Source organism: Rhinolophus hipposideros (assembly GCF_964194185.1).
Source record: "Rhinolophus hipposideros genome assembly, chromosome: 5".
Taxonomy (NCBI): Eukaryota; Metazoa; Chordata; class Mammalia; order Chiroptera; family Rhinolophidae; genus Rhinolophus; species Rhinolophus hipposideros.
The window spans coordinates 21,285,471-21,311,334 of record NC_138051.1 but is presented as its reverse complement, the minus strand read 5'-3'; the positions used below and the strand labels follow the sequence as shown (position 1 = coordinate 21,311,334).

The 25,864-nt window shown below is 32.7% G+C and overlaps 1 protein-coding gene across 7 annotated transcripts in view; it reads left to right on the top strand.

The window, feature by feature from the left end:
• The window catches only part of ARHGAP5 (Rho GTPase activating protein 5), a 110,759-nt gene extending 88,814 nt beyond the window's left edge, over positions 1-21,945 (top strand). For all 7 annotated transcript variants that reach the window (XM_081047426.1, XM_081047425.1, XM_081047427.1 and 4 more), the window contains 4 exons: positions 11,530-11,607; positions 13,248-13,379; positions 15,097-15,202; positions 19,006-21,945. In XM_081047426.1, the coding sequence (XP_080903552.1) occupies positions 11,530-11,607; positions 13,248-13,379; positions 15,097-15,202; positions 19,006-19,333 (644 nt within the window). In that variant the 3' untranslated portion in view covers positions 19,334-21,945. The remainder of the gene's footprint in view (positions 1-11,529; positions 11,608-13,247; positions 13,380-15,096; positions 15,203-19,005) is intronic.
• The last annotated feature ends 3,919 nt before the right edge of the window (positions 21,946-25,864 follow it).

The following is a 25,864-nucleotide window of genomic DNA, read 5'->3' as shown; positions in this document are numbered from 1 at the left end:
TGGGTTCTCCTGCTGGTCCCCACTCGACTGTGCCTGGCTTGAGTTGTCTCCCCCACCCCACCCCTGTGGGGAATTCCCAGAATCTTACTCGTCATTTGCTAACCAGCCATCCTCCAGGGCCAAACGGAGACATAAGGTGTAAGCACAAAGGTGAAACAAAGTCCCTGAAAGGATTAGTCTCACAGATTCTCCTTTCTTTAGGGGTGGGTACGAGGGGACAGACAGGTAGGCTGCTGCGTGACAACATGTAATGGTATCTCATTGTCTTAATTTGCAATTCCTTAATAACATAACAGTGTGTGGGGAGCATCTTTTCATGTTTATTTGCCATCTGTATATCTTCCTTGATGAGGTGTCTGTTAAGGTCTTTTGCCCATTTTGTAGTAGAGTTCTCTTATTACTGAGTTTTAAGAGTTCTTTGTATATTTTGGTTAACAGCCCTTTATCAGACGTGTCTTTTGTAAATATTTTCTCCCCATCTATGACTTGTCTTCTAATTATCTTGACATTGTCTTTCACAGAGTAAAAGTTTTTCATTTTAATGAAGTCCGGCTTACCAATATTTTTTTTAAATTAACTGTCATTGGTGGTGTATCTAAAAAGGCATCACCATACCCAGGGTCATCTAGGTTTTCTATGTTCTATGAATTTTATAGTTCTGCATTTTATGTTTAAATCCATGATCCATTTTGAGTTCATATTTGTTAAGATTGTAAGGTTATTTCCCCCTTTTTTTGGCATGTCCAGTATTCTAGCACCATTTGTTGAAAAGGCTTATCTTTGTTCTGTTATATTCATAGTATTTGCTCCTTTTTCAAAGATCAATTCACTATTATTAATGGGTATCTGTTTCTGGGCTCTCTATTCTGTTCCATTGATCTGTCTTCCTATGCTTTCCTCAACACCACCCTGTCTTGATTACTGTAGCTTTATAGTAAGCCTTAATGTTAGGTGGTGTCAGCCTCCAATTTTGTTCTTCTCTTTGAGTACCGTATTAACTTTAGGTCTTGACCTCTCTGTGTAAACTTTAGTATCTGTTGACATTCCATAAAATGACTTGCTGGGAATTTTATTGAGATTGCATTGAATTTATAGATCAAGTGGGGAAGACCTGACATCTTGACAATATTGTGTGTTCCTACCCATGACATGGCATATCTCCATTTATTTAGTTCTTTGATTTCATTTATCAGTTTTATAGTTTTCCTCATATAGATCTTGTACATATTTGTTAGGTTTATACTTAAGTATTTCATTTTGGGGGCTATTAATGTAAATGGTACTGTGTTTTTAATTTTAAATTCCAAATGTTCATTGCTGTATAAGGAAAGCAATTTTGTATCCTTGTATCTTGCAACCTTGCTATACTTACTTACTAATAATAATAGGCAGGTTTTTTGCTTATTGGTATTTTATGTATATGATCATGTCATCTGTGGAAAATGATAGTTTTATGTTTTCCTTCCCCATCTGTATATCTTTGATTTTCTTTTCTTGTATTGCTGTTCAGCAAGGACTTCCAGTACAGTGTTGAAAAGCATGGTGAGAGGGGGCATCCTTGCCTTGTACCTGATCTTCCTGGGAAAGCGTCACATTTCTCACTATTAAATAAGATGTTAGCGGTAGGTTTTTTGTAGTCTTCATCAAATTAAGGAAATTCCCCTCTACTCCTAGTTTGCTGAGATTTTATCATGAATGAACGTTGAATTTTGTCAAGTGCTTTTTCTGCATCTGTTGATATTGCGTGAGTATTCTTTTTTTAGTCTTAACAATGTGATGGATTACATTAATTGATTTGTGAATATTAAACTAGCCTTACATACCTGGGATAAATCTTACTTGGTCATAGTGTGTAATTCTTTTTAAACTTTTTTGATTTAATTTGCTAATACTTTGAGGATTTTTGCAGTTGTATTCATGAGAGATATTGGTCTATAGTTTTCTTGTAATGTCTTTATCAGGACTTACAGCCTTTTTATTTAGCATGTAAAACTCACTTCATTCAGCTTGAGATTCATGAACATATTCACATCAGCCATTGTTTTAAGACCGAATAGCTGGCTTGTTGAACAGTATGCTATGTCATATATGTCATAATATATTTTATATCTTATATCACATGTACATATTCTAATATGTAGCACATTTTAGGTGTTTTAATTAAGGAACATTAAATCTGGTTCCAAATCAAAACACGTAATGTATCTCCACATGTGCTTAGATCTTTTGCATCTACTAAGTATACCTTTAATTAATTTCAATAAGTTATAGCCATCTCATTTAGTGTTGACCTCATTTTTACATATTCTGTTTTATATTTGATTTGGGGTTTAAGCCATCACATCTGTGAGAATGATTCCCATTTCTTTTTCTCACACCCCAATGTTTTCCTATATTCCTCACTGCCTACTGAACACTTGGGTATATGATATGTTGGACTTAAAATGAAAATTCAGTTCATCTTCCCCACAAGCCACTTCTCTTGATGTGTGTGTGTGTGTGTTTGTGTGTGTGTGTGTGTGTGTGTGTGTGTGTGATAATGCCAATGTTTTCCTCCTCAATAACACAAGGTATTTCATTAATCTTACTCCTCTTTTACCCAGTGTGCCCACATATCAATTGACAGGCCTTGCTCCTTTTTTGCTTATATCTTGTTTTCCAGTGTCATCAATGTAAGAATTATTATATCACATTTATACTGTTGGTTGCCTCTGATCTAGTTGTCTTCCTACTCCCAGATATTTCTCCTACTTAAAAATATTGAGTGCTTAAAAAAAAATAGATCTAAATTCCATAGCCTAGGAATTAAGGCTTTTTAAATGTAAATTATTTTAGTTGTAAGAAACAAAGGCAAAAAATATATACTTAATTGGAATAAAGGGTATCTTATGAAACCAAGAGTGTCTAATTTCAATGGACTAGAACCTGGGTAGTGTTATCAACTCTTTTTCTGTGTTCTTTCACTTTAGACTCACCTCGTCTATTCAGAGATTCTAGATTTTTATATCTCAGTTTTAACCACATGCTGAGCTTAACCAGGTGTCTTTGAATCCCAATTCCAAATTTCCATGAGAGAGAATCTGATGAGTACAAAATAGCATCCTAGCTAGCTATTTTTTCATTTAACATTGTCAAATGAATAATCAAATTGCTTTCTTTTGATAATGGGTTAATGTGGAATACACTTTAGTGTGTTTAAATGCATATTGCATTGCATAGTTTTCTTGAAATATGATTTTGCCTTAATACCACCATTTACCCATATACATCCATAAGTGATCCTTACATTTCTATTAAGGAATAACAATGTACTTTTAATTTTGTCGCATCTTGTTTGAATAAGCTTATATACTACCAGTGCTTGATGTTTTTTTCCCACATGTGCTTTACCTCAACTTTTTGTTGAGATAAAAATCACGTAATACATAATTAACCTTTTTTAAGTGTACAATTCAGTGATATTTAGTACATTCACAATGTTGTGTAACCATCACCTCTTTTCAGTTCCAATATATTTCGTTACTCCAAAAGGAAATCCTGTACCCATTAACCAGTCACTCGCTCCTCATTCACCCTTCTTACAGTCCCTGGCAACCATCAGTCTGTTTTCTATGTCTATAAATTTGCCTGTTCTGGTTATTTCATATAACTGAAATCAAAATATGTGACCTTTTATGTCTGGCTCTTCCATTAAGCATAATGTTTTTGAGATTAGTCCATATTATAGCTTGTATCCACACTTCATTCCTTTTTATGGCTGAGTAATATTCCATTTTGTGGATATACCACATTTTGTTTAGCCATTCATCCTTTGATGAATATTTGAGTTATTTACACTTTTTGGCTATGATGATATTAATAGTGCTTTTATGAACATTCGTGTACAAGTATTTCTTTGAGTAACTGTTATGAATTCTTTAAGATGAATGTTTAACTTTTTGAAGAAGAGGCCACATCATTTTACATTCCTGCCAGCAATGTATGAGGGTTCCTATTTCTCCACATCTCGCCAACACTTGTTTTCCTTTATTTTTTATTTTTATTATAGCCATCATTTGTGGGTGTGGAATGGTTTGGGTTTGCTCTTCCCTAAATACCAATGCTGTTGAGCATCTTTTTAAGTGCTTGTTGACCATTCCTGTGTCTTTGCAGAAATGTCTCTTGAAATCTTTTGCCAACTTTTACTTTGGGTTGTTTGTCTTCTTCTTGTTTGGTTTTGATAATTCTTTAAATATTCTGGATACTAGACCCTATCAGATAAATGGCTTGCAAATAATTTTCTCCCATCTTATAGGTTATCTTGTTTGATAATGTCCTTTGATGCACTAACGTTTTAAATTTTGATGAAATCCAATTTTTATTTTGTTCCTCGGGTATTGGTGCCATATGTAAGAATCCAAATTTCCAAATCCAAGGTCATGAAAATTTTAACCCTTATTTTTTCTAAGAGTTTTATAGCGTTAGCTCTTATATTTTGTAAGTAAAGTCCATAGAAATTAGGAATAATTATACTTCATTCCTTTACATTTGGGTTCCTTTGATTTCTTTTTCTTGCCTAGCTAGAAATTATTCTAGCTAGAACTCCAGTACAGTGTTTATTTAGAAGAGACAAAAGCAAGCCTCTTTGTGATTCTCTCTTCTGTTTTTCTACTTTATATTTTGTTTACATTCATTTTAATCTTTATCATTTCCTTCATTCTGCCAGCTTTGAGTTTAGTCTGCTGTTCTTTTTCTATTTCCTTGAGGTTAACCTAACCTTATAGTTGAAATTTTCTTCTTTTTTAATGTAGGCATTTACAGCTGCAGATTTCCTTCTGACCACTGCTTTTGCTGCATCCCATAGGTTTTGGTATGTTGTGTCTTCCTTTTTTCTTCATCTCAAAATATTTTCTAATTTCACTTGAAGTTTCTCCTTTGATCCATTGACTGTTGTAAGAGTGTACTTTCTAATTTCCACATACGACTATTTGTGAATTTTCCTTTTGTTACTTACTTCTAGTGTCATTTTTTTGTGGTCAGAGAACATACTTTGTATAATTTCACAACCTTTACATTTCTTTGTTTTGTGATCTAACATCTAGTCTGTCCTAGAGAATGTTTCATGTGCATTTGGGAGGAATGTATAGTGTGTTGTTCTTGAGTGGGTGTGTTATCTATATGTTTATTTGGTTTAGTTGGTTTATAGTATTATTCAGATTTGCTATTTTCTTGGTGATCTTCTGTTTAGTTGTTCTATTCATTATTGAAAGTGGAGTAATAACGTTTCCGAACTTTTATAGCTCAATTATTTCTCCCTTCAATTCTGTCAGGTTTTATATCAAATATTTTGGGGCCCATCCTGTTATCAATGTATAATGTCCTTCAGTGTCTCTTACAACAATTTTTGTCTTAAAGTCTTATGTTTTCTGAAATTAGGGTAACCACCCAGCTGTTTGGTTACTAGTTAAGTGGAATGTATTTTCCCATCCTTTTACATCGAACATACTTATGTCTTTGGATCAATATTGAGTGTCTTGTAGACTTTATATAGTTGGGTTGTGTTTTTTTAATCCATTTTATTTATCTTTTAATAGGAGAGTTTAAACCATTTACTTTAAAAAAAAAAACCAACAACTTTATTTAGAGTGTGTTTTTCCAGGACCCATCAGCTCCAAGTCAAATAGTTGTTTCAATCTAGTTGTGGATGGCGCAGCTCACAGTGGCCCATGTTAAGAGCACCGTGCTCTAACCAACTAAGCTAACCGGCCGCCTTAAACCATTTACTTTTAAAATGATTACTGAGGAGAACTTAATTCTACCATTTTCCTATTTGTTTTATATCTTAAATCTTTTATTTGTCAATTCCTGTATTACTGCTTTCTTCTGCGGTCTTTGTTTTTTCCCCTGATGTATCCTTCTGATTCCTTTCTTGTCTCTTTTTCTGTATGTTTTTAAATTATTTTCTTAGTCATTACCCTGGGGATTACAACGAACATCTTAATTTTGTAGCAATCATTTGAATTAAAAACAACTTTGTTTTGGGGCCAGTTGGAGCTCCATGCTTCTAACTCCGAAGGCTGCCGGTTCGATTCCCACATGGGCCAGTGGGCTCTCAACCACAAGGTTGCCAGTTCGATTCCTCAAATCCCACAAGGGATGGTGGGCTCCGCCCCCTGCAACTAGCAATGGGCAACTGGACCTGGACCTGGAGCTGAGCTGCGCCCTCTACAACTAAGATTGAAAGGACAACAACTTGACTTGGAAAAAAGGCCTGGAAGTACACACTGTTCCCCAATAAAGTCCTGTTAAAAAAAAACCTGTTTCAGTAGTATATAAAATATTTGCTCCTTTACAGCTGTGTATCCTGTCCCTGTCCCCATTGTTATTATCACGAATTACGTCTTTATGGATATGTGCCCATTAAGATAGATTTATAATTATTGTTTTATGCATTATTTTTAAAATCATGGGAACAAAAGGAGATGGGACAAATCAAAAATACAGTACGGCTACTGGCTTATATACTTACCTGTGCAGTTGTTTACTTTCTTTCTTTTTGTATGGCTTCATGTTAATGTGTGATGCACTTTAATTTCAGCCTGGAGGACCCCCATTAGTGTTTATTGTAAAGCATGTCTACGAGGGATGAACTACCGAAACTTTTGTTTATCATTTTAAGAATGTCTTAACTTTTCCTTCATTTTTGAATGGTAGTTTTTCCAGATACAGAATTCTTGGTTGATAGTTTCTTTCAGGACTATATCGTCCTGCTGCCGTCTAGCCTCCATTTTTTTTTTTCCCTGAAGAGAAATATGCTGTTAATCTTTATTGTGGATTCCTAGGATGTGATGAGTTGCTTCTCTTGTTTTTTCAGTGTAACTCGTATCCTGCTTGCAGTTTGTTGAACTTGCGTGTGCAGATTTGTGGGTTTATTTTTAATGTTTGGAAGTTTTCAGCCATTATTTCTTCAGATATTCTTTTTTCTCCTTTCTTATCTAGGAAACTCTTTATGCGTATGTTGGTAACGTTTGATGGTGGTCCCAGAAGTCTCTGAAATGTGTTCATTTTTCTTCATTATTTTCTTTTTCTCCCAGCCTGAAAAATCTCAACCAACCTTCACTGATTGTTTTTCCTGCCTGCTATAATCTGCTGTTAAACCTCTCTAGTGAATTTTTCATTTTAGCTATATTTTTCAGCTCTAGAATTTCTCTTTAGTTTTTAAATAATTTCTCTGTATGTATTGATATCCATTATTTAAGTCATCGTTCTCCTGGTTTCCTTTAGATTTTTGTTCATGGTTTTAGTTTCTTGTGCATTTTTAAAATAGTTGATTTAAAGTCTTTGCCTAGTAAGTGCAATACCTGGGTTTTCTAATGGACAATTTCTATTAATTTTTTTCTTGAATGTACAAGCCTGTTTTGTTTCTATTTCCATGTTTCTTATTTTTTTGTTGAAAACAAAGGTTGTGAATATTATAATATGATGTCTGAAATATGTTCTCTATAATATGACATCTACAGTATGAATCTGAAAATCAGATTCTCCCCATTAATAGGGTTTGTTGTTGCTATTTATTGACAATGTTTGCTTGTTCTGTGAGTTTTCTAAACTGTTTTTGTAAAGTCTATATTCTTACATTAGTGGCCACTGAGGTCCGTATTCTGTAGCTTAGTTGTTAGCTAGTGTTCTCACAGTTCCCTTAAATGCCTGGAACCACTGGAAAAAAATTATTTCCAGGTCTTTGCAGATTGGTTCTGTATTGAGGCACTAACGACAATTCTTTCAGAATAAGATCTGTGTTGCTCCCTCCGGCACTTGCAACCTGCCCCCAGAGTTCAGGCTGCTGTCCTCATGATCATTGCCAGTCTGGGGTGCGGGGTTGGTAGGTGGGCAATTTAAAGTGTTTTTCTTTCCCAAGCCTTTTGGTGGTTGTGATTTCCTGCCCCCACCCCCTACCTTGCCCCCAGTCTCCAGATTCCAGAGTCCTACAAAAGCTGGTTCTGACACTTTTGGGCAGCTCATCATTAGTTGCTTTTGTGGGGGAACCAAGTCATGAAATTCCCATCTCGATTTCTTTTGTTGATGCCATTTTCCACAGATATACGTATCTAATTTATGGATTATCTACGCACCTTATTTCTCGACCTTTTGTAATTTATTTTATGACTTATAATTAATTTGACCTAAAGGTATACGGAAACAAGCCGTAAAACCCGTGTAGTATATATTAGCAGCTCAAATTAGCAACACCATTTTAGAACTTTAGATGTCAAGAATTCTGTGTGTTCCAATGGTTTGTTACCTAATTAAAAAAAAAAATGATGGTATTTGATTGAAGGTATTTTTAAATTTCCGAATTTTTGTTTTATTTTGGAATATTGGGATGGATTTCTAAGGCCTTTGTTGCTTGTAAGCCCTGAATAGATACTTTGGGATTTACGTGATTTAAGTCTAAGTAAAACATGGATAATTCACATCTGGATAATTGAGTTAGTGTTTTTGTTTATTTTTTCACATCATTCAGTTATTAGTGAATGGAAGGCAAGGTTTTTGGCATGGATGATTAAGTACCTTAGACTTTTCACTTAGCAAATAATACTAAAGGCTCTTACTATGTTAGGGTTTCTCTCAAGCTCAGCACTAGTGACATTTTGGGCCATTTAATTTTTTTTATTAGAGGAGCAGTCCAGGATCTAATAATCTACGTGCATTGCATTTGGTGATTATGTCTTTTTCAACACCTTTAATTCGGAACAGTTCCTCAGCCTCTTTTGTCTTTCTTGACTTTGAAACTGTCATCAGACTTTCAACCACTAGTTTTAGTCTCCAATGATGATTTTTTCCCCCTCTTTCATTTCTCCTGTGTTTTATTGGTTGGCTTTTTACTGTCCAAATAAACTTTTCTTTCTCCCTCAATTTGAGTTTGTCTCAATGTTTCCTCACTATTAGATTGGAATTAGGTGTTTTTGTTAGAAATGCTACTAACTAACGTGGTTATATCCTTGTAAGTGCATCATACCTGTTGAAATAGAATGTCACTTTGTCCCAATGTAGGTGATACTAATTTTGGTCATTTGATTGTGTCTGTCAAACTTCTTCATTGAAGTTAAAATTTTGGATTTAAAAACTCATTACTTATTTATATTGGTATGGACACATGTACTTTTACTGTATTTAATGAGTTATAATCCATTCATGTGTTTTAAGATATGTCCCCATAACTCTTTAAGCACCTCCTTTATACACAAGATGTACAAGGCTTAGCTTACACTTTTCCTGATCCACACTTGGAATCAGTCTTTTTCTCCAAAGAGCTCTGGCTTGTTTTCATAGAGAATGATATTTAGAAACCATTATTGGGGCTACTTCTGGACCCTCTCAGACAAAGCTAGGAAATAAATGTATTTACATTTGCATATATGTACTTATTTCTACAACTATCTATAATTTAAAAACATGAATTTAAGCTGATAACCTCCAATTTCAGTCCAACACCACAGAAGTACATTTTAGTTTTAGTCCCACTTTTGTTATTAGGAACTCTTGTCTAGCAATGAGAATTCTTGCTCCATTTATCCTCAACATATTTACTCATTTGTTCAAGCCTAGAATACATAAAAAGTATATATACCACTCTAGATTGGTAACCTACTAACTATAGAGTTCCTTATTTGCTCACAGGTTTTTTATTTACTTATTTTTTATTTCTGAGGTCTAATTACATAGAGTGAAATGCACCAAACTTAAGAGTACAATTAGATGAGTTATAACAAATGCATACCACTGTTTAATCCACACACCTGTCAATATATAGAATATTTTCATCACCCTTTATGTCTCCCCAGTTAATATTCCAAGCACCAGAGATAACCTCTGTTCTGATTTTCACCCCGCTATGAATAGTATTGCTTGATTTGGAACATCATATAAATGGAATCATATTAAATGAATTCTTTTGAGTCTGGTTTCTTTCATTTATCAGAGATTAATTCATGTTGGCTATGTCAGTAAAACTTCATAACTTTTAAAAATATAACTTTGGCCCATGAAACTTTTGTCAGTGAATTTTTGCTCCCTTTATGTCTATAGATTTCTGAGTTTTGACTTTTTCCTCCCAGTATGAGATACATTTTGTTCCTCTTTCATATCTTTATACAATCTTTGTAAAAGAATGAAATAATTGTAACCAGGTGAAGAATTAGAAGGAATTAATACGTTGTCCCATACAGAGGCCTTGACATTGGTCCAGGAATAAGTTTGACAGAATCCTTGTCCATTGATTCTTTTTTGCCTGTGATCAGAAGAGTACAATGCCTTATCAAATTGAGTCTCTTTCAGAAGTGCTTCAGAAGTACTCCATTGAACACAGAGATAGGTATAGAATTATGGCCAATGATACGAATGTTAGATCTTTATTTCAAGTGTGTTTATAATTGCTCATTGAAGTATTTTATGATAGCTGCTGTAAAATCTTTGTCAGATAATTATTTGATTTAAAATTGTCAGTTAATTCCACAACTGACATCTTTGTGTTTGTGACTGTTTTCATTCAAATTGCGATTTTCTTAGTTCTTGGTATAATGAATGATTTTAGTTTTATTACTGTATCCTGGACATTTTGGATATTATGCTATGAGTATTTGAATCTTAATTAAATCTTGTATTTTAGTAAGCTTCCTCTGATACTGCATCATCGGGGGAGAAAAGCTGCCCCATTACTGACCGCCTCATTCTCAACTTGGTCTCCACTGGCTTCTGCTGACACTACCACAATGGGGAGGGGAGAGGGTTTCTCTTACCTTGAAGGGGGGAGTGGGAGTTCAAGCTCTCCACTCAGCCCCTGCTGACACTCCAGGGACGTGAACAAGCACCTTAGTTACTACTGGGCAAAGGTAGAATTCTGGTCTCCCCACTTGGTCACCCCTAATGCATGTGAGAATTAGTGGGTTCCATGATGTTTGGCTGTAGTAGGGCAGTTTTAGTAAATATGTTTGTTTTGTTTGCTAGGCTGTACCTTTCTTAATTTCATTACAGAGAGCAGGCTTTTCTTGTTTTTACTGGTTTTATGTGTTGTTTTGTTTTTATTTTTTACCTATGCTCATTGGTATTTCTGAGTTGCAGGCTTCTCTGTTGCCCAGTACAGGATATACTCACATAACAGGCAAAAAGGAAATCCAGGGAACTGTGTCATGTTGTTCTAGGGAACTGTGTCATGTTGTTCTTCAAGCTCCAAGGTCACTAGCTAATACACCTTCTCCCCATTCAGTCTTTTGCTGTTTGTTTTTTTATGTTGTGTTCAGGAATTTAGCTGTGTTTAGTGCAAGAAATGTGTCTCCTCATTTTGCTTGGAACTGGATATCCTAAATGGTTTAAAAATTTTAAAAATTCATTAAGAGCTTATTTAAAATGAAGTACCCCAAAATATTTAATTCTTTAAAATATTCTGCCACCATATTTTTGTAAGTCACTAAGATGTATATAAAGTTAAGTATATTTGTTGTAGATACATATGCATGTATAATAAAAACGTGCATTTCTTTCTTCTTCTAGGATTATGTACTGAAGGACTCTACCGAGTTAGTGGGAACAAAACTGATCAAGACAATATTCAAAAGCAGTTTGATCAAGGTAAGATAATTATGTAAAATAAAATCCTTGTTTTACTATTTTCCTTATTGAAATTTTATGGTGGGAAGAATGATTTCGTATGAAAACCTAAGGATATGGATGTTGAGGGGAGAGAGTTTTGAAGTGGGATTAGAAATACTTAATAGATACCACCATCAAGAAACAGTAGAGCTATGAATCTATTACCAGAATTGGAAGAGCAATAAATTAACTTATACATCAGCATCTTTGTATATCTCAGATAATACTTATTTAAAAATGCAAGTAAAACTATCCCCATGATATTGGGCCAACTAATTAACCATTAGGAGGGAAAACAAAGCTGAATTCCCTACTCATATTAAAGTAAATTCCATGAAATCAAAGGTAAAAAATGAAAATTATAAGTACTAGGGAGAAAAATGAGGGATTATTTTTTATAGTCTTGGAGTAGGGAAAGGCCTAAACTTGATATGAAACCTGGAAAGTATAAACAAAATGATAAACTGGACTACGTAAAACTAAAAATTCTGTATGAGGCAGTGGATAAAACATAAAATCAGGAGATAAAATATAAATCTGGGGAAGGTGTAGAATATCTATGCTAGATTAAGGAATTCACATCAGAAGAAAACATCCAGCACATACATGAAAATATGCTCTGCCTCTATCAGTTATAAAGGAATAAAAATTAAAACAAAAAGATTGTAATTGTTATTATCAGAGTGAAAAAGATTGTTGGTAGGATGTAGGCAAGCCAGTATGCTGTATGCTGTTGGTTGGGTCCTTTTTGAGAGACAGTTTATGAATATCTATTAAAATCAGGTAGCTTTGCTAGAGAAATTCAACTTGTAAAGTCTTTGTGTAGGCATACCAATACTGTGTTTCCCTGAAAATAAGACCTAGCCGGACAATCAGCTCAAATGCATCTTTTGGAGCAAAAATTAATATAAGACTCGGTCTTATTATATTATATGAGACCAGGTCTTATAGTAAAATATAGTAAAATAATAACCAGTAAAGGGCTGAAAGGAAACATACTGAAGTATAAACAGTGATTGTCTCTGGGTGATGGGGGTAATATGTTTTCTTTTTGTGGTCTGTATTTTTACATTTTCTGTCATAATCATTACAATAAGGAAAAATGATTTTTAATAGAAAGTTAACCTTATGATACACTTTTAGTTATGTCCCATTGTTTAAGTCAGAACTTTACTGAGTAAATTTAAACTTTTATATTAAAAATTTTAAATATAACTTCAAAGGTATAAACTTGAATTTGTATGCATAATTCCTATCTTTTGTCTTCCTGTTTACTTATGGACTCTTTCTTTAAAAAAAAATTTATGGTCTCTTTTAAATAGCTTATGTAAAGAAAATATTTTAAAGAAGATATTAGTAACAGCTAATGTTCTTCGATATACCAGTATGCCTAACAACATTTTATATTGTAACAAAAAATGCTTCTTGCTTGGTTCTCTCCTCCCTTATCTATATAGTTTATATTAAAATAATGGAGAAGAGATGAATCAGACTGTAAAGAAAGGTGGCCGATGAGAGACCTAAATATCTTTGGGTCTACAAGTACTTGTTTACTGTATGTCTCCTATAATAAAAATTTCATTATATAAAGTATAAATATTTTATTTTTTGTCTCGTAGATCATAGTATCAGTCTAGTATCAATGGAAGTAACAGTGAATGCTGTAGCTGGAGCTCTTAAAGCTTTCTTTGCAGATTTGCCAGATCCTTTAATTCCGTATTCTCTTCATCCAGAGCTATTGGAAGCAGCAAGTAAGTATATTCCTTTTTCTGACGGATGATAGATTTTGTATATTGATTACTATGTGTTCAAATCAGCCATACACTAGAATGTGTAGCTAATAAAAATTCAGCTTATTAAAACTGTTTCTTAATGGTATTTTTCTCTGAATAAAATTGAATTGTTTTTGGCCTTGTGTCTAAAGTCACTTTTTGAAAAAAGTAAAGCAGGAAAATGGGTATTTAGTATTTAGTCCTACTTGGGCATCATTCAACCAGATGTTGCTATCAAACAAATACTCATTTGTTATCTGGAAAATGATGCAGAAGATTTGAATATCAGGTAACCTACGTAGTGCTTAATCCACATTGTTTACTCAATGACTAAAATAAATGTAGTTTCTAAGTATTTCTTTTTTACTGTTTCCTTTTGATTACAATCTTTTCTTTTAAAATAAGACTACTTTCTTATTTATGTTAAATTTTGTTAAATTTCTTGTGTTAGAATTCTTGTTTAATTTTCTTTTCATTAAAAATTGTGTTAAGGGGGCAGCTGGTTAGCTCAGTTGGTTAGAGAGCAGTGCTCTTAACAAGGTTGCCGGCTTGTTCTCCACATGGGCCACTGTGAGCTGCGCCCTCCACAACTAGGTTGGAACAACTACTTGACTTGGAGCTGATGGGTCCTGGAAAAACACACTTACAATAAATAAAAGTTAAAAAAACGCGTTAAAAAACACAGTATGTTGTCACAAGGTTTAGTTGCCTTATACATACAGTCTTTCCTATGTAAACTAGGAGATTGGTTCAATTGATAGCTTAGATTATCTTACTTTTTGACCGTAAACAATAGCCTTAGAATTTTTCTGCTTAGAAAATTTTTGAGGACTGATTTAGAAGTAATCTGTGGCAAATGAGATGTGTTAGTACTTGGTTATACTACCATGAGTTGGTATGCAGATTGGCCTCCTCCAGAGGAACCCATTATTACCTACTTTTTGGAAGAAAGAAAAGAGGAAGAGTAGTAAAACACTCTCTTACCTCCTATTTACTACAGAACCACATTGCAGTTTTCCTGTTTCATAATTTGCTTAAATTTGGAGAGTAACTGAGTTAAATCCTTGTACTGCTTGTGAAGAAAGATTTTCAATAAAAAAGTAGATTATAAACAAGTATAGGGTGATACTTTTAAATCAGGTATTGACAAACTTTGGCCTACAGGCCAAATTCTGCCTGCTGCCAGTTTTTGGTAGCAGTTTTGGTAGTTTTTGGTATTTGCAAGCTAAGAATCGTTTTTACGTTTTAAAATAGTTGACAAAATTAAAAAGAAATTTCATGACATGTTAAAATTATATGCAATTCATATTTCAAAAGTTTTATTGCAACACAACAGCATTCATTTGTTACTGCCTGTGGCTGCTTTTGTGCTACAATTGCAGGGTTAAGTAGTTGCGCCTGCAAAACCTAAAATATTTGCTCTTTGTAGCATGAATATTAAGAGCCTAACAGCTTTATAAGTAATTAGTTAATTCTAAATCAGTATCTACTTACATAAATTTCTTGAGTAAATTGCTAATACAGCATTTCCCATTTTACCATACGAGTCACTTGTTATTCAATGATTAGTTTTACTTGTAAAATGGTTCAAACACATTCTTGATTATTTCTTTACAATAAGCATAGTAGGAAGCTTTATGAAATACTTTTAAATGTATGAGTTTCACACAAATTCCTTACTACTTTAACTTTACAGAAATCCCAGATAAAACAGAACGACTTCATGCATTGAAAGAAATTGTTAAGAAGTTTCATCCTGTAAACTATGACGTATTCAGATATGTAATAACACATCTAAACAGGTATTTTTATTTTTTTATTTTTGCAAATAAAATACACTACAAATTTCAAATGTAACTAAATTGGTAAGTATAAGATTAAAAAAGACAAACTTATTTGAAAACAGTTCAATTTTGGTTCCTTTAAGTTTTTCTGGATTTTTAAAACATATTTTTCATTAACTTGTTTAAAGAAAGGTATATGACTCTTAATACATGTAATGATTATATAAATAATAAGTATGGTGAGTACATTTTTTTATTACCACTGTTACTCTTTAACAGTTCTCTTTTATAGAATCTTAGAATTCTAAGTATGACTCTTAGATAATTAACCAAATCAACCTATTTGAAGTTGGAAAAATTGAGGTTTAAAGAAGGAAATTATATGCTTAATGTCATATAATTAATAAATGACGCATCTTATGACTAGAATCCAAGTCTTATTAAGAGGTTCCATTTGCTTTTTCTATCACACTGTGTTGCTCTGGTGTATCTTGCTGGTTTTATTTGGATATTCGACACAATGAAATTTTATCAGAAACTTCAATTCATATTATTGTCCACCCTGGCTGTTGCCTAAAATGCAGGACGTTAATCCTGTATCAATAGCCCTAACTATGTTAAGCTTCAAGTTTGTGCTTTTGTCTAAAAAGATGCTCTTCCCAATGCCATAAATTAAGTGAAAGGCAGCATTGTATAATAGCTTAACTCTCATACTCTCAGACCAGGGAATCAAACAGGCTTGGTTTTGAAACACTTTTAATTCTGAGACTTTGGGCAAATTACTTACCCTTGCTGAATCTTGATTTTTCTCAACTGTAAAACTGAGAAGAATAAGATTCACAAAGTTGTTCTTGGGACTGAATAGAGTTATTAATACTTGTACTAATTTTGTCAAAAGTCTACTCTTCATAATATTTTCTACTGGCATTTTTATGAAGTTTGGTTTTTTAATTAATATCGTCAGTGCCCAAACCAAGTACATCTCTACTTCTTAGAAGAGAAAGCAACCAATGTTTCAAGTTTTGTTGCTATCAATATAGAAAAAAATTATAATTATATTAGCATTTCTAGTGTATTTATTCTCTGAAGTCTCCCTCCCTGAGAAAATACCAGCATTCATAGTTTTGCAGTATAATTGGTGGAATTTCCTCTTTTGAAAATTACCATACAAGTGGTTCATGGTATAATAGGTGTTTTACAAGGTACCGTAGGAGACCTTATCCAATATGGAGTGTAGGGATGGTTTGTAAACATACTGTCTGGCCTGGTGAAAGCGCTAAAATAACAATTGTACTTCATTAAAAAGAATAGGAAAAAGGGACAAAGGGAAGAGTATGTTCAAAGAATAACAGTGCTAGCCCACCATCTATATTATTTTAGACACTTTTTCACTCCAGTGATACAACAACACAGGTAAAAGCATGTTTGATGTGTTTAGGAACAACAAAGAGGCCTATGTGATTCAAGCAGAGAAGGATGGACAGAGTAAGAGATAAGGTCAGAAAGGGAAGAGAGGCAGTGCCAGATGATATAGAACAGTACTGCAACCAGCTTTAGTCCTCAAAATGTTTTACTGAGAAGATAAAAAGGATGCTTCATGTATACTCGTATATGTCACTAAGCACACTGGCATTCAAATGACATTTATTTCGGTGGGGTAAGACGGGGGGTGAACAAGACTTTCTCAATGAAAATAGCATTGCATGTCTTTAATCGGAATGATAATGGGAAGCCACAGGAGGGTAGAACCAGAAATAACATCATCAGACTTAAATTTTAAAAGGAATACTCAATTAGTATGTAATGGTTACTCTGTGTTCCTGTGCTCTCGTAAGGGCGAGGGACGTAACAGTGAATAAATAAGTCACCTATTTCATGGAACTTACAGTCCTAGGAAATAAATGATAAATAAATGTATGATGGGTGATTGAAAAATTACAAAAATTAATCCAGTTATTCTTTGATTACATTCTCTTTCACCTTCCTTATTTAGTGATTGATTGCATCAAATCAGTTTTTTGTCCTAATTTTTCCATTTTGTTCTTCTACCACTGCTTTAGTGTATACTTTATCATGTCTCATTTAGGGGAACTTGAGTTTGTTTGTGTTTGAGCTCTCTCCCTGCCAGTTTTTCCTCTTAATTCTCCCTTGATCCTGATGTCAGAATGATCTTTCTAAAAGATTTTTCTGTCAAGATCACTTCTGATCAAATAACACTGTATATCCTGAAGAAAAAATCCAAACCGTTAAACATTAAGTGGTCTAGTTTTACCTTCTTTGATTACATCTCCTTTCCTTTTACCTCAGGCACACACCAAGTGCCACTGTATTAAACTAATAGCACTTAACGAAAAGATTCAATTTATGCCTCATCCTTCATCATATCTTAACATGACTAGTTGAGTCTTTCTCAAAATGCAGTCCTCAAATCAGCCGCTGGCAGCACCACCTGGGTACTTGTTAGGAATGCAGATTATCAGGCCCCACCCCAGACCTAGTCTTCAATCTGTGTTTTAACAAGCCCTCCAAGAGGTATGTACACACTGAAGTACAGAAAACCACAGTTTTGACTGAATTACCCTTCTTTCCTACTATTTTGCCAAAGCTCATCACCTTGGACTCAACTCAAACATTACCTCTTTAAGGAATCCTTCATTGGCCACCGTCATCTCCAACTGATTTGATACCTTTCATTTGTTCTTTTTGACTCACCACTTAGACCTGATGCCCATATTCTTATTATGTCTTTCAACTTTATCGGTAATTTCAGCCTCTACACCTGCCTACTACATTAAAAAATCCTGACTGGTCCCACATTTTAACGAAAGGTTGTTTTCTTCTGAATATTCTGATTTAATTTCTTAAACAGCAAAGAGTTTTACCACAGAACATATTTTTTAGGGCACATATTTTACCTCAGATGCAAATCCTATGTGCGGTGGGGGTTCCTTTAAATTTTTTGATGTGCAAATTTAAGTATAACATTTTTCTGCTACCTGGGAAATGGGCTGTTTCTTTATGTGTGAAATGAGAGGGTTGGGTAAAATACCTAAGATTTTTTTTCTCAATAATTTTGAGTTATAATTCAAGATTTGCCTTATAATTCAAGAAGTCCTTGCTCACATATGTAAAGGACTGGATGCAATAAAGTTAATGTCTCTATATATTTATACTTATATATGTTTATATTGTTAAATCATTTGAAGAATTTTAAGGTGGAATGTGTTTCTGTGAACTGAGTGTTGGCTTTCAAATTAAATTTGTAACATGTACAAGACATTTAATGATTGAAAAGTTTGTTTTTTAGAATACTGGAAACTAATTTTTTTGAAAGTTGAAAAGTCTCCTGGTTGGAGGGTATGATAAAGTGATTTTCCCAAAGTTCAAAGTTCTAATTTTCCAAGGTTCAAAGAGATGGCATACTATGGTTTGTCTTTTCCTCTTACAATAGTCAAGGAATTTGGATATGCTATAAAATTTTCTGTTTCTGTTGCCAGAAACTCTTTAAATAATTTGTCACTTTTTTTTTTACCCTGAGATAAAGGTTGTTGAACATAAATTAAGGTAGCTTCTATAAGTAAATCATAAAACCCCAGTGTATGACATTTTTAAAAGACTACCTTTGATTCTCATAAGGAATGGATTTTACTTCTGTCTCCTGTTAATTAAAATGTAGTTGAATATAGAATGCACAAGAAGAATGTTTTAAATTTGAATTTTAAAGGTGAAAAAAGAAATCTGAGATCATTTCCAGCTCTAGGACTTTTTAATTGTAATGAGTTTTGACTGATTTTCTAACTTTTTTCCTATCATCATTTCAGGGTCAGCCAGCAAAATAAAGTCAACCTAATGACAGCAGACAACTTATCCATCTGTTTTTGGCCAACCTTGATGAGACCCGATTTTGAAAATCGAGAATTTCTGTCTACCACTAAGATCCATCAATCTGTTGTTGAAACATTCATTCAACAGTGTCAGTTTTTCTTTTACAATGGAGAAATTGTAGAAATTGCGAATACTGTGGCTCCTCCACCACCTTCAAACCCAGGACAGTTGGTGGAACCAATGGTACCGCTTCAGTTACCACCACCATTGCAACCTCAGCTGATACAACCACAGTTACAGACAGATCCTCTTGGTATTATATGAGTAGGAAGTGATTGCAGACAGCCTGAAAATGGACAAAAAGCAAATCTAGACATGCATGTTTCAGGGTTCAGTAGTATAATTCATGTTTCTTACAGATAATTCACATTCAAAATGATGAGACATTTTTCTCTTTGAAATATATGGTATTCCTTAATCATTTACATTACAAATCTAAGACCATGTGATAAGCATGACTGGAGAGGTTTAATTTTTATAAACGAAAATAGCTATAAAATACAAAGCTGCTGTTGCATGCAACCTTATTGCAATCAGTATATCATTCCTGTGGCATTTTCTGTCACATTATATTGTGAATAAAATTTTTCTATAGAAATTAAATGATTAAAAAACTCACATATATGAAACATTTAATGCTTTTCAGCCTTCTTTATGGCTGGTTTTGTTATTTTATGTGCTAATTTGGGCAACCTAATTTACATTTTAGAAGTCTGTGTAGATGATTAAAAGCCCAGTTAAGAATTTTATAATTTCAGGCTACTTAATGCCATGCTTGGGATGTTGTTTGAAAGAAAGAAAACTACACTTAACATTTCTGTACCTTCATCTTTACTTCTAAGTAAACCTGTGGATGATATGATGAGGGGTAAATGGACATAATTCTTGTACACACATACCAAGGACATGCTTGTGGCTCAAGTGAGTTGATGTTGTGCAAAAGATAGTTGTCACCAACTCATTTCTTTATGGTCCATACTGAAATAAACATTTTTGTATACTGTTAATTCTATAAACAGATGCATGTTCAAAAGATCTATGATGGTCTTGTAATCTTAATCTAATATATTTTAGATATTTTAATTTTTTTCCCTCTTGGGAAATACATTTAGTATAGTGTAGAAAATACTTCATGACATTTTCATATAAGGTTATATAACTTTTCATACATAAACATGAAATTTGTTGTAGAAAATTCTTTAAACCAAACATTTTAATCTAGGACTTCAGTTTAATCTGTTCCTTGAATCTATTTTTATGTGGCCCTTAAAAACATATCCAAAAATCCATTGCTAATATAGCAATAAAAATACTTTGGGTACTGACAGCCTCTTTGGAATGTGTATATATATATAATTGCAAACTTGTATTCGAATTCTTTTCTGTGATATGTTGTAGTAAAATCTAAAGTGGCTTTTGCACCATTTTTTAAACCCAGTTTTTTCCTTTGATGTTGGTACCAGATTTGCTGTAAATGACTTCTGCTTCTGGGGTTAAACATTTTGTTAGTGAAGATACAACCAGAACACTAAATTAAGGATAAAATTTTCAGAATAGGGGCATAGGTAAATTTTATTTGGCTTTATTCAAAATTTGTTCATTATCACAGCGTGCCATTTTTTTCTGGTAAGAAAAAAAAATGGTTTGTTTTTCATTGCTGGGTTATATTTTGTGTAGTAAAGAGAAAATCCTTTGGTCCATTTTGTAATCTTCATTCATACTGCAATTTTAAGGTTACCTTATGTGTATTATAGTAAATAGATGATTTTGAGATTTGAGGCTCCTAAGAGTTTGATTTGCTCCATGTTTTCCTAAAATAAATGTTGTCTTTCCCAACTGTTATGTCCTAGGTATTGATTGTACTTCTGATTTTAACTTCAGAGTCAAGATGTCGACGTGAACCAGGCTGCTGCTGAAGTACATGTATATTATAAATTATCTTACTTGTGTTATGCTCTTACATGTTATTATCTTTTCTAAGAAAACAAAGTCCCTATTATTCCTATTGCAAAGCACACAGGAATTAAGAAAGTACAATAATTTTTAAAAAGAAAAATCCGGTAAATGTAGTATTCTTAACTTGTTCTATATTACTTATACCTATTGTCTATATAGCTTTAATTTATAGCTGTCAGTTTAACATTGGCATGTCTGGCAAAGAAAATTAAACTTTAAGAGTTTTATAAACTGTTTCTAGGTTGCTAAAGAATTTATTTTTCTACTATATATGGTATAGACAAAGCTCAAAACTATGTACAGGAAAAAAGCCTGACTATTTCTTTGGAAGTAGGCTGAAAAGAGAATTTTCAGAACTGTTCGTGTCTTCAGTTCACTCGCTCATAACTTTGCTATTGTAACATGTGAATCCCAGTTTATTTAAGCTATTCTCTTTTATACTGTGTTTATTTAACTTTTATGTGCATTTAGTATCATTTTTTGTTATTAAAACTAGCATTTATCATTTTCTACATTACCTACCTTACACCTTCCCCAAAACTTATTTCACTTTTCTCTGCATTCTATAATTGACTTAAAAATCTTCAGTCAGTCATTTAAAAGTCTACATTTGATTCAGTTAACCAGTAGGTTACAGTATATTGAAAGTTAAAGTGCGGTTTAAAGCTCAGTCTGTTACACTGAATTGATTGTGTTTGTTTTGCCAAGGGTTTAGATATGTTTTTAAATATTAGAAAAATAATTCTAAGAACAGAATAATATAATTAAACTTGTTTTCTGGTAAGTTACTGGAAGGTTTCACTGTTTAGGGACATATATGAGACTTCTTAAAGAATGAAAAGAATATTAGTCTCATAATTATGGGTAAACATTAAGGCATTATAATTTTACAATTTTAAATAAAATTCCATCTACACACATGTTGCCATTGTTTCATTTAAGCTTCAGTGCTTGTAGTTATTACAATATTATAACAGTATTTAGATTAGCAATAAGAAGCGTAGTGGTACTACTCTTTCAGATTTTCAGTAGATTTATTGGAAGTCAGATTCTGTTCAGCAAACATTTATTAGGATATACAATTAATCTTAGAATAAAATTCCAGGCACAATATATTTCTATTTGAGATGGTATTTGTTAGTAGTACTTTTTCTCCCTAACATTTACAGTGTGCTGTAGGTAACAGCAATCTAACTTAGCTGAAAAGCAGTTTTATTTTCCATACTGTTTGTAAATAATGTAGAGATTTTCTTTGAGGTACTGGAATTTAATTTCTAATACTTCTTAGATATAAACAAAAGGGAACAGTGGGAATAAGAACTTAGGCCTTAGCTTCCATTGTGATTTTTAGTTTTTTATACATTAATAATTGTGATGCTATTTGTCAACTGGATATAAATATATATATATATACATATATAATTTTTAAAACTCAAAAGTGCTTTGTTTTTTGTTTATAATTAATACAATTTTGTGCTTCACCCACAGGATGCTGTAGTAAATTAAATATCAGTGAAGCTCCATGTGTATAAAGAATGCTATAAATAAAACATTAAGAAGCTGCGTAATTTTAAGTTATAGTTGCCTCTAATTTTACCATTTCATTGGTAAAAATCAGCTAATTTTTTATGCATAAAATAGGAAAATAAAAATAATTTAGATTGATGTCAATATGATGAAAGCTTTATTAGGGAGGTATACTGCTCCCTAATGAGAGATTCAAATTTTATTCTGCATGTATACATACAGCTGAAAATTCAGTTTTAAAATGTTCAGGAAAACAAGATTACACATATTTACAAGACTCAACTGTTACCTGGATCTAGATTTTTAAGCTGTAGCTAGACATTTATTTCAGCCACTAGAAATATTTCAAAGCCTATTCTAGTTTATAGCAGAGCTGCTTACATTGAAGAACATATTTTTGTTTTCTCTTCCTGGTTTATGAATATTAAACCAAACTTGTTGGGTGTATTTTGTCAGATTCTATGGATCTAGTAAGGTCTGGTTGACTTGAATCTTTGTGTTTATCTTGAATTTAATCATTTTAATTACCTTAATTCTTAAGCTGAACAATGCTGATTTGTTTCAATATTTATGGGACGTGTTTAATTTTTTTATTGTAGTTGAACTCCTGAAGTTCTCAGTAGGCCTTTTCAATTTATCAGATGTCTGAAAATAAAATTTTCTAAGATTTAATAAGGGAAGGATCTACTCTTCAAAATTGATTTCTTATGGTAGCATCTGTGTGTAGTTGAGAAGGCTGTGGAAGCATTAATATCTCATCTCTACTATTAACATCTTACCTCTAATATTCAATAAGTGGATGTTGGATATGAGATAGTGATGTGATAATGGGATAATTACTATGATCCTGTACCACGTTTTTAAAGTAGTTAAAATCTAATTAATGAACTTTGGGGATATTCTGTATTCAGTTGAATCTCATCATCATACTATGAGCATTGTTGCATTTTTCCCCATAATATTAGTTTTATCTCTATGGTTATGTGTGTAGGTAGGGTAATCCATAGTTCTCACACTGTTTAAATCTCGAAGTGTTTAATACTAGTTTTTAATAAAAATTTTGAAGGCTAGGAATAATTTTTAAAAGCTTAATGGTAGTCCAGGAAAGTTAAAATTTCAGTTATTACTAAGTTGAATATATAAAATTATAACCCTTGAAATTAATGCAATGCTGGCAGTTCTGGTTTAGTCATTTTTACCTGTAGTTAGGAGTGCTAAGACTTGCAACATATGAACTTTGGCTTTGAGTAAGTAGTTGTGAAGGAATTTGTAGTTTAGAAACAACTTAATACTTGTTTATTCCTACAGTACAGATTTTCTATCAGTTTTATTTGCCTCAACTGGTAAAAATTATTGTGAACAAATTGATAATGGCTTTTCTGTTCCAATAGTTTGCCTAATTTTTACTTAAGATTCTGTTAGTGTCATAACCTAGTTTTTCAAATTTCTATTTTGTATTAAATCTTATTCCAATATAAGTGGTATAGGTTTAGGAATTAACCTTTTTATTCATCATGGCACTAATTTATCCAGATTAGTTTTAAATATGTATCTGTACTCATCAGATCATTTTCTTGAACTTGAGTATTTTGTCCTAATCAATCAATATTTTTAGGTACTCACCAGTTTATAAATATTTTACCAGTTTTAATTTTGGAGTTCTTAGTTTCTCTTTTCTCTAGATTTTTTGTATTTGAATAAATAAATGTCTTTGTAGGTGTTCAATGAAGTCAACTTATATTTAGCACACTAAAATGATAAGTAAAATTAGAAGCAGGGCACATTTCCTTACTATTATTTTTGTAGGACTTGGGTTATTTTAAATGTGTACCTGAAAAGATTTAAAAAAAATTATGAGAGAATGTAGTCTTTAGATGCTCTCTCAGATTTACTTCTTGGAAATTTCATTGCCAGGTTTTTCATCTTTGGCACTGATACGTATAGTTGCCTAATGTTTTTGGTTTGTAGAGAGAAACCATTACCAGAAATGTACTTTTAAAATACAAACCAAATTCAATTCTTTAATTATAGAATAGTTGGCTGATCCCTGGCTTAGACTATTAGTAAAATTAAATCTTCCAAGTTTTAACTATGTAGAATAATTTATGATGGATTAACTCAAGATAGGTCAAAGTAAAATTACAAAGAATAACAGTTGCCCTCTATTCTTACTACCTTTTTTCCCCTAAGGGAATCACCTTTTTTAGTTCAAAGTAATGAGTACCATGTGGAATAGTTAGTCGTTTTAAAAGATCGTAATAAATTACTAAAACATTACATCCAGAAGATAAAACTTGTGATATAATTGTATACCTCAGAACTGAATTGCTTTCACAGTCTTATTTGTATTAAGGATGACTTAAAGTAGTATTTTTCAGGGCAACAATTGTATCTCCACACAGTACACTTTAGTCGTGGTCATATTATAAATATTTCAATAAATTGTGACATAGATTAATGAAGTGATTAATGTTTTTAAACTGCTAACCCCAAAATACCCAAATCGTGTCCATAATGGATCTGGAAGAATGTGAGCATTATTTAATGGATGGGCTTTTCAAAGTGTAGGTCTCTGCTGAAATCTTTTTGGCTGTTTGTAGTCTAAGTGCTATATGAGAATTATAGATGGTAAATCTTAACAGATTCAGACTTAAGTTTAAACAACTTCCTTTAGCTAAAAATAACCATAGGAGTTTTCAGAATATGCTGGGTTGTTAGTATTTTTCTGTTTACAGCAGTGGTTTCCAAACATCAGAATCACTTTTGGCAACTTTCTAAGAATCAAGATATCCAGAAGCTGTCCAACTACAGAAATCTCCAAGGTGTAAGGAGAATAGATTTATTTCCAGTTATGTCCTTATACATTGCTTCTGGGGAGGACAAAAAGAGTTTCAGGAAGAAATTATATGGTAAGGGTTAATTACACAGAAAACCTGCCATTTAAATTTAAACACAATATTATATCAACACATAGACTTGATAGTTACTAAGCAATTTTGTAATCATAGATCATAATCTAGTCAAAACTAAGCTTTTTAATGGCAGAGTTCTGGGCATATTAGGAAGCTTTTAATGTTATTTTCTAGAAAATTTAACTTTACAATTCCGTCTCCCCCTTAACTGAATAAAAGTGTTCTACTAAAGAAATAGGAGGAAACAGTGATAATGAAAGGAATAGGGCAAGGAATTAAAGGAGAGTAATTTACATTGCAGAATGCTTTTTAGTATCTAATTTAACTTTGTACATCCTGAATTTTCCAAAGCTGCGATTTTCATTTTGCTACCACTTTAATATTTGCCTTACAAACTCTA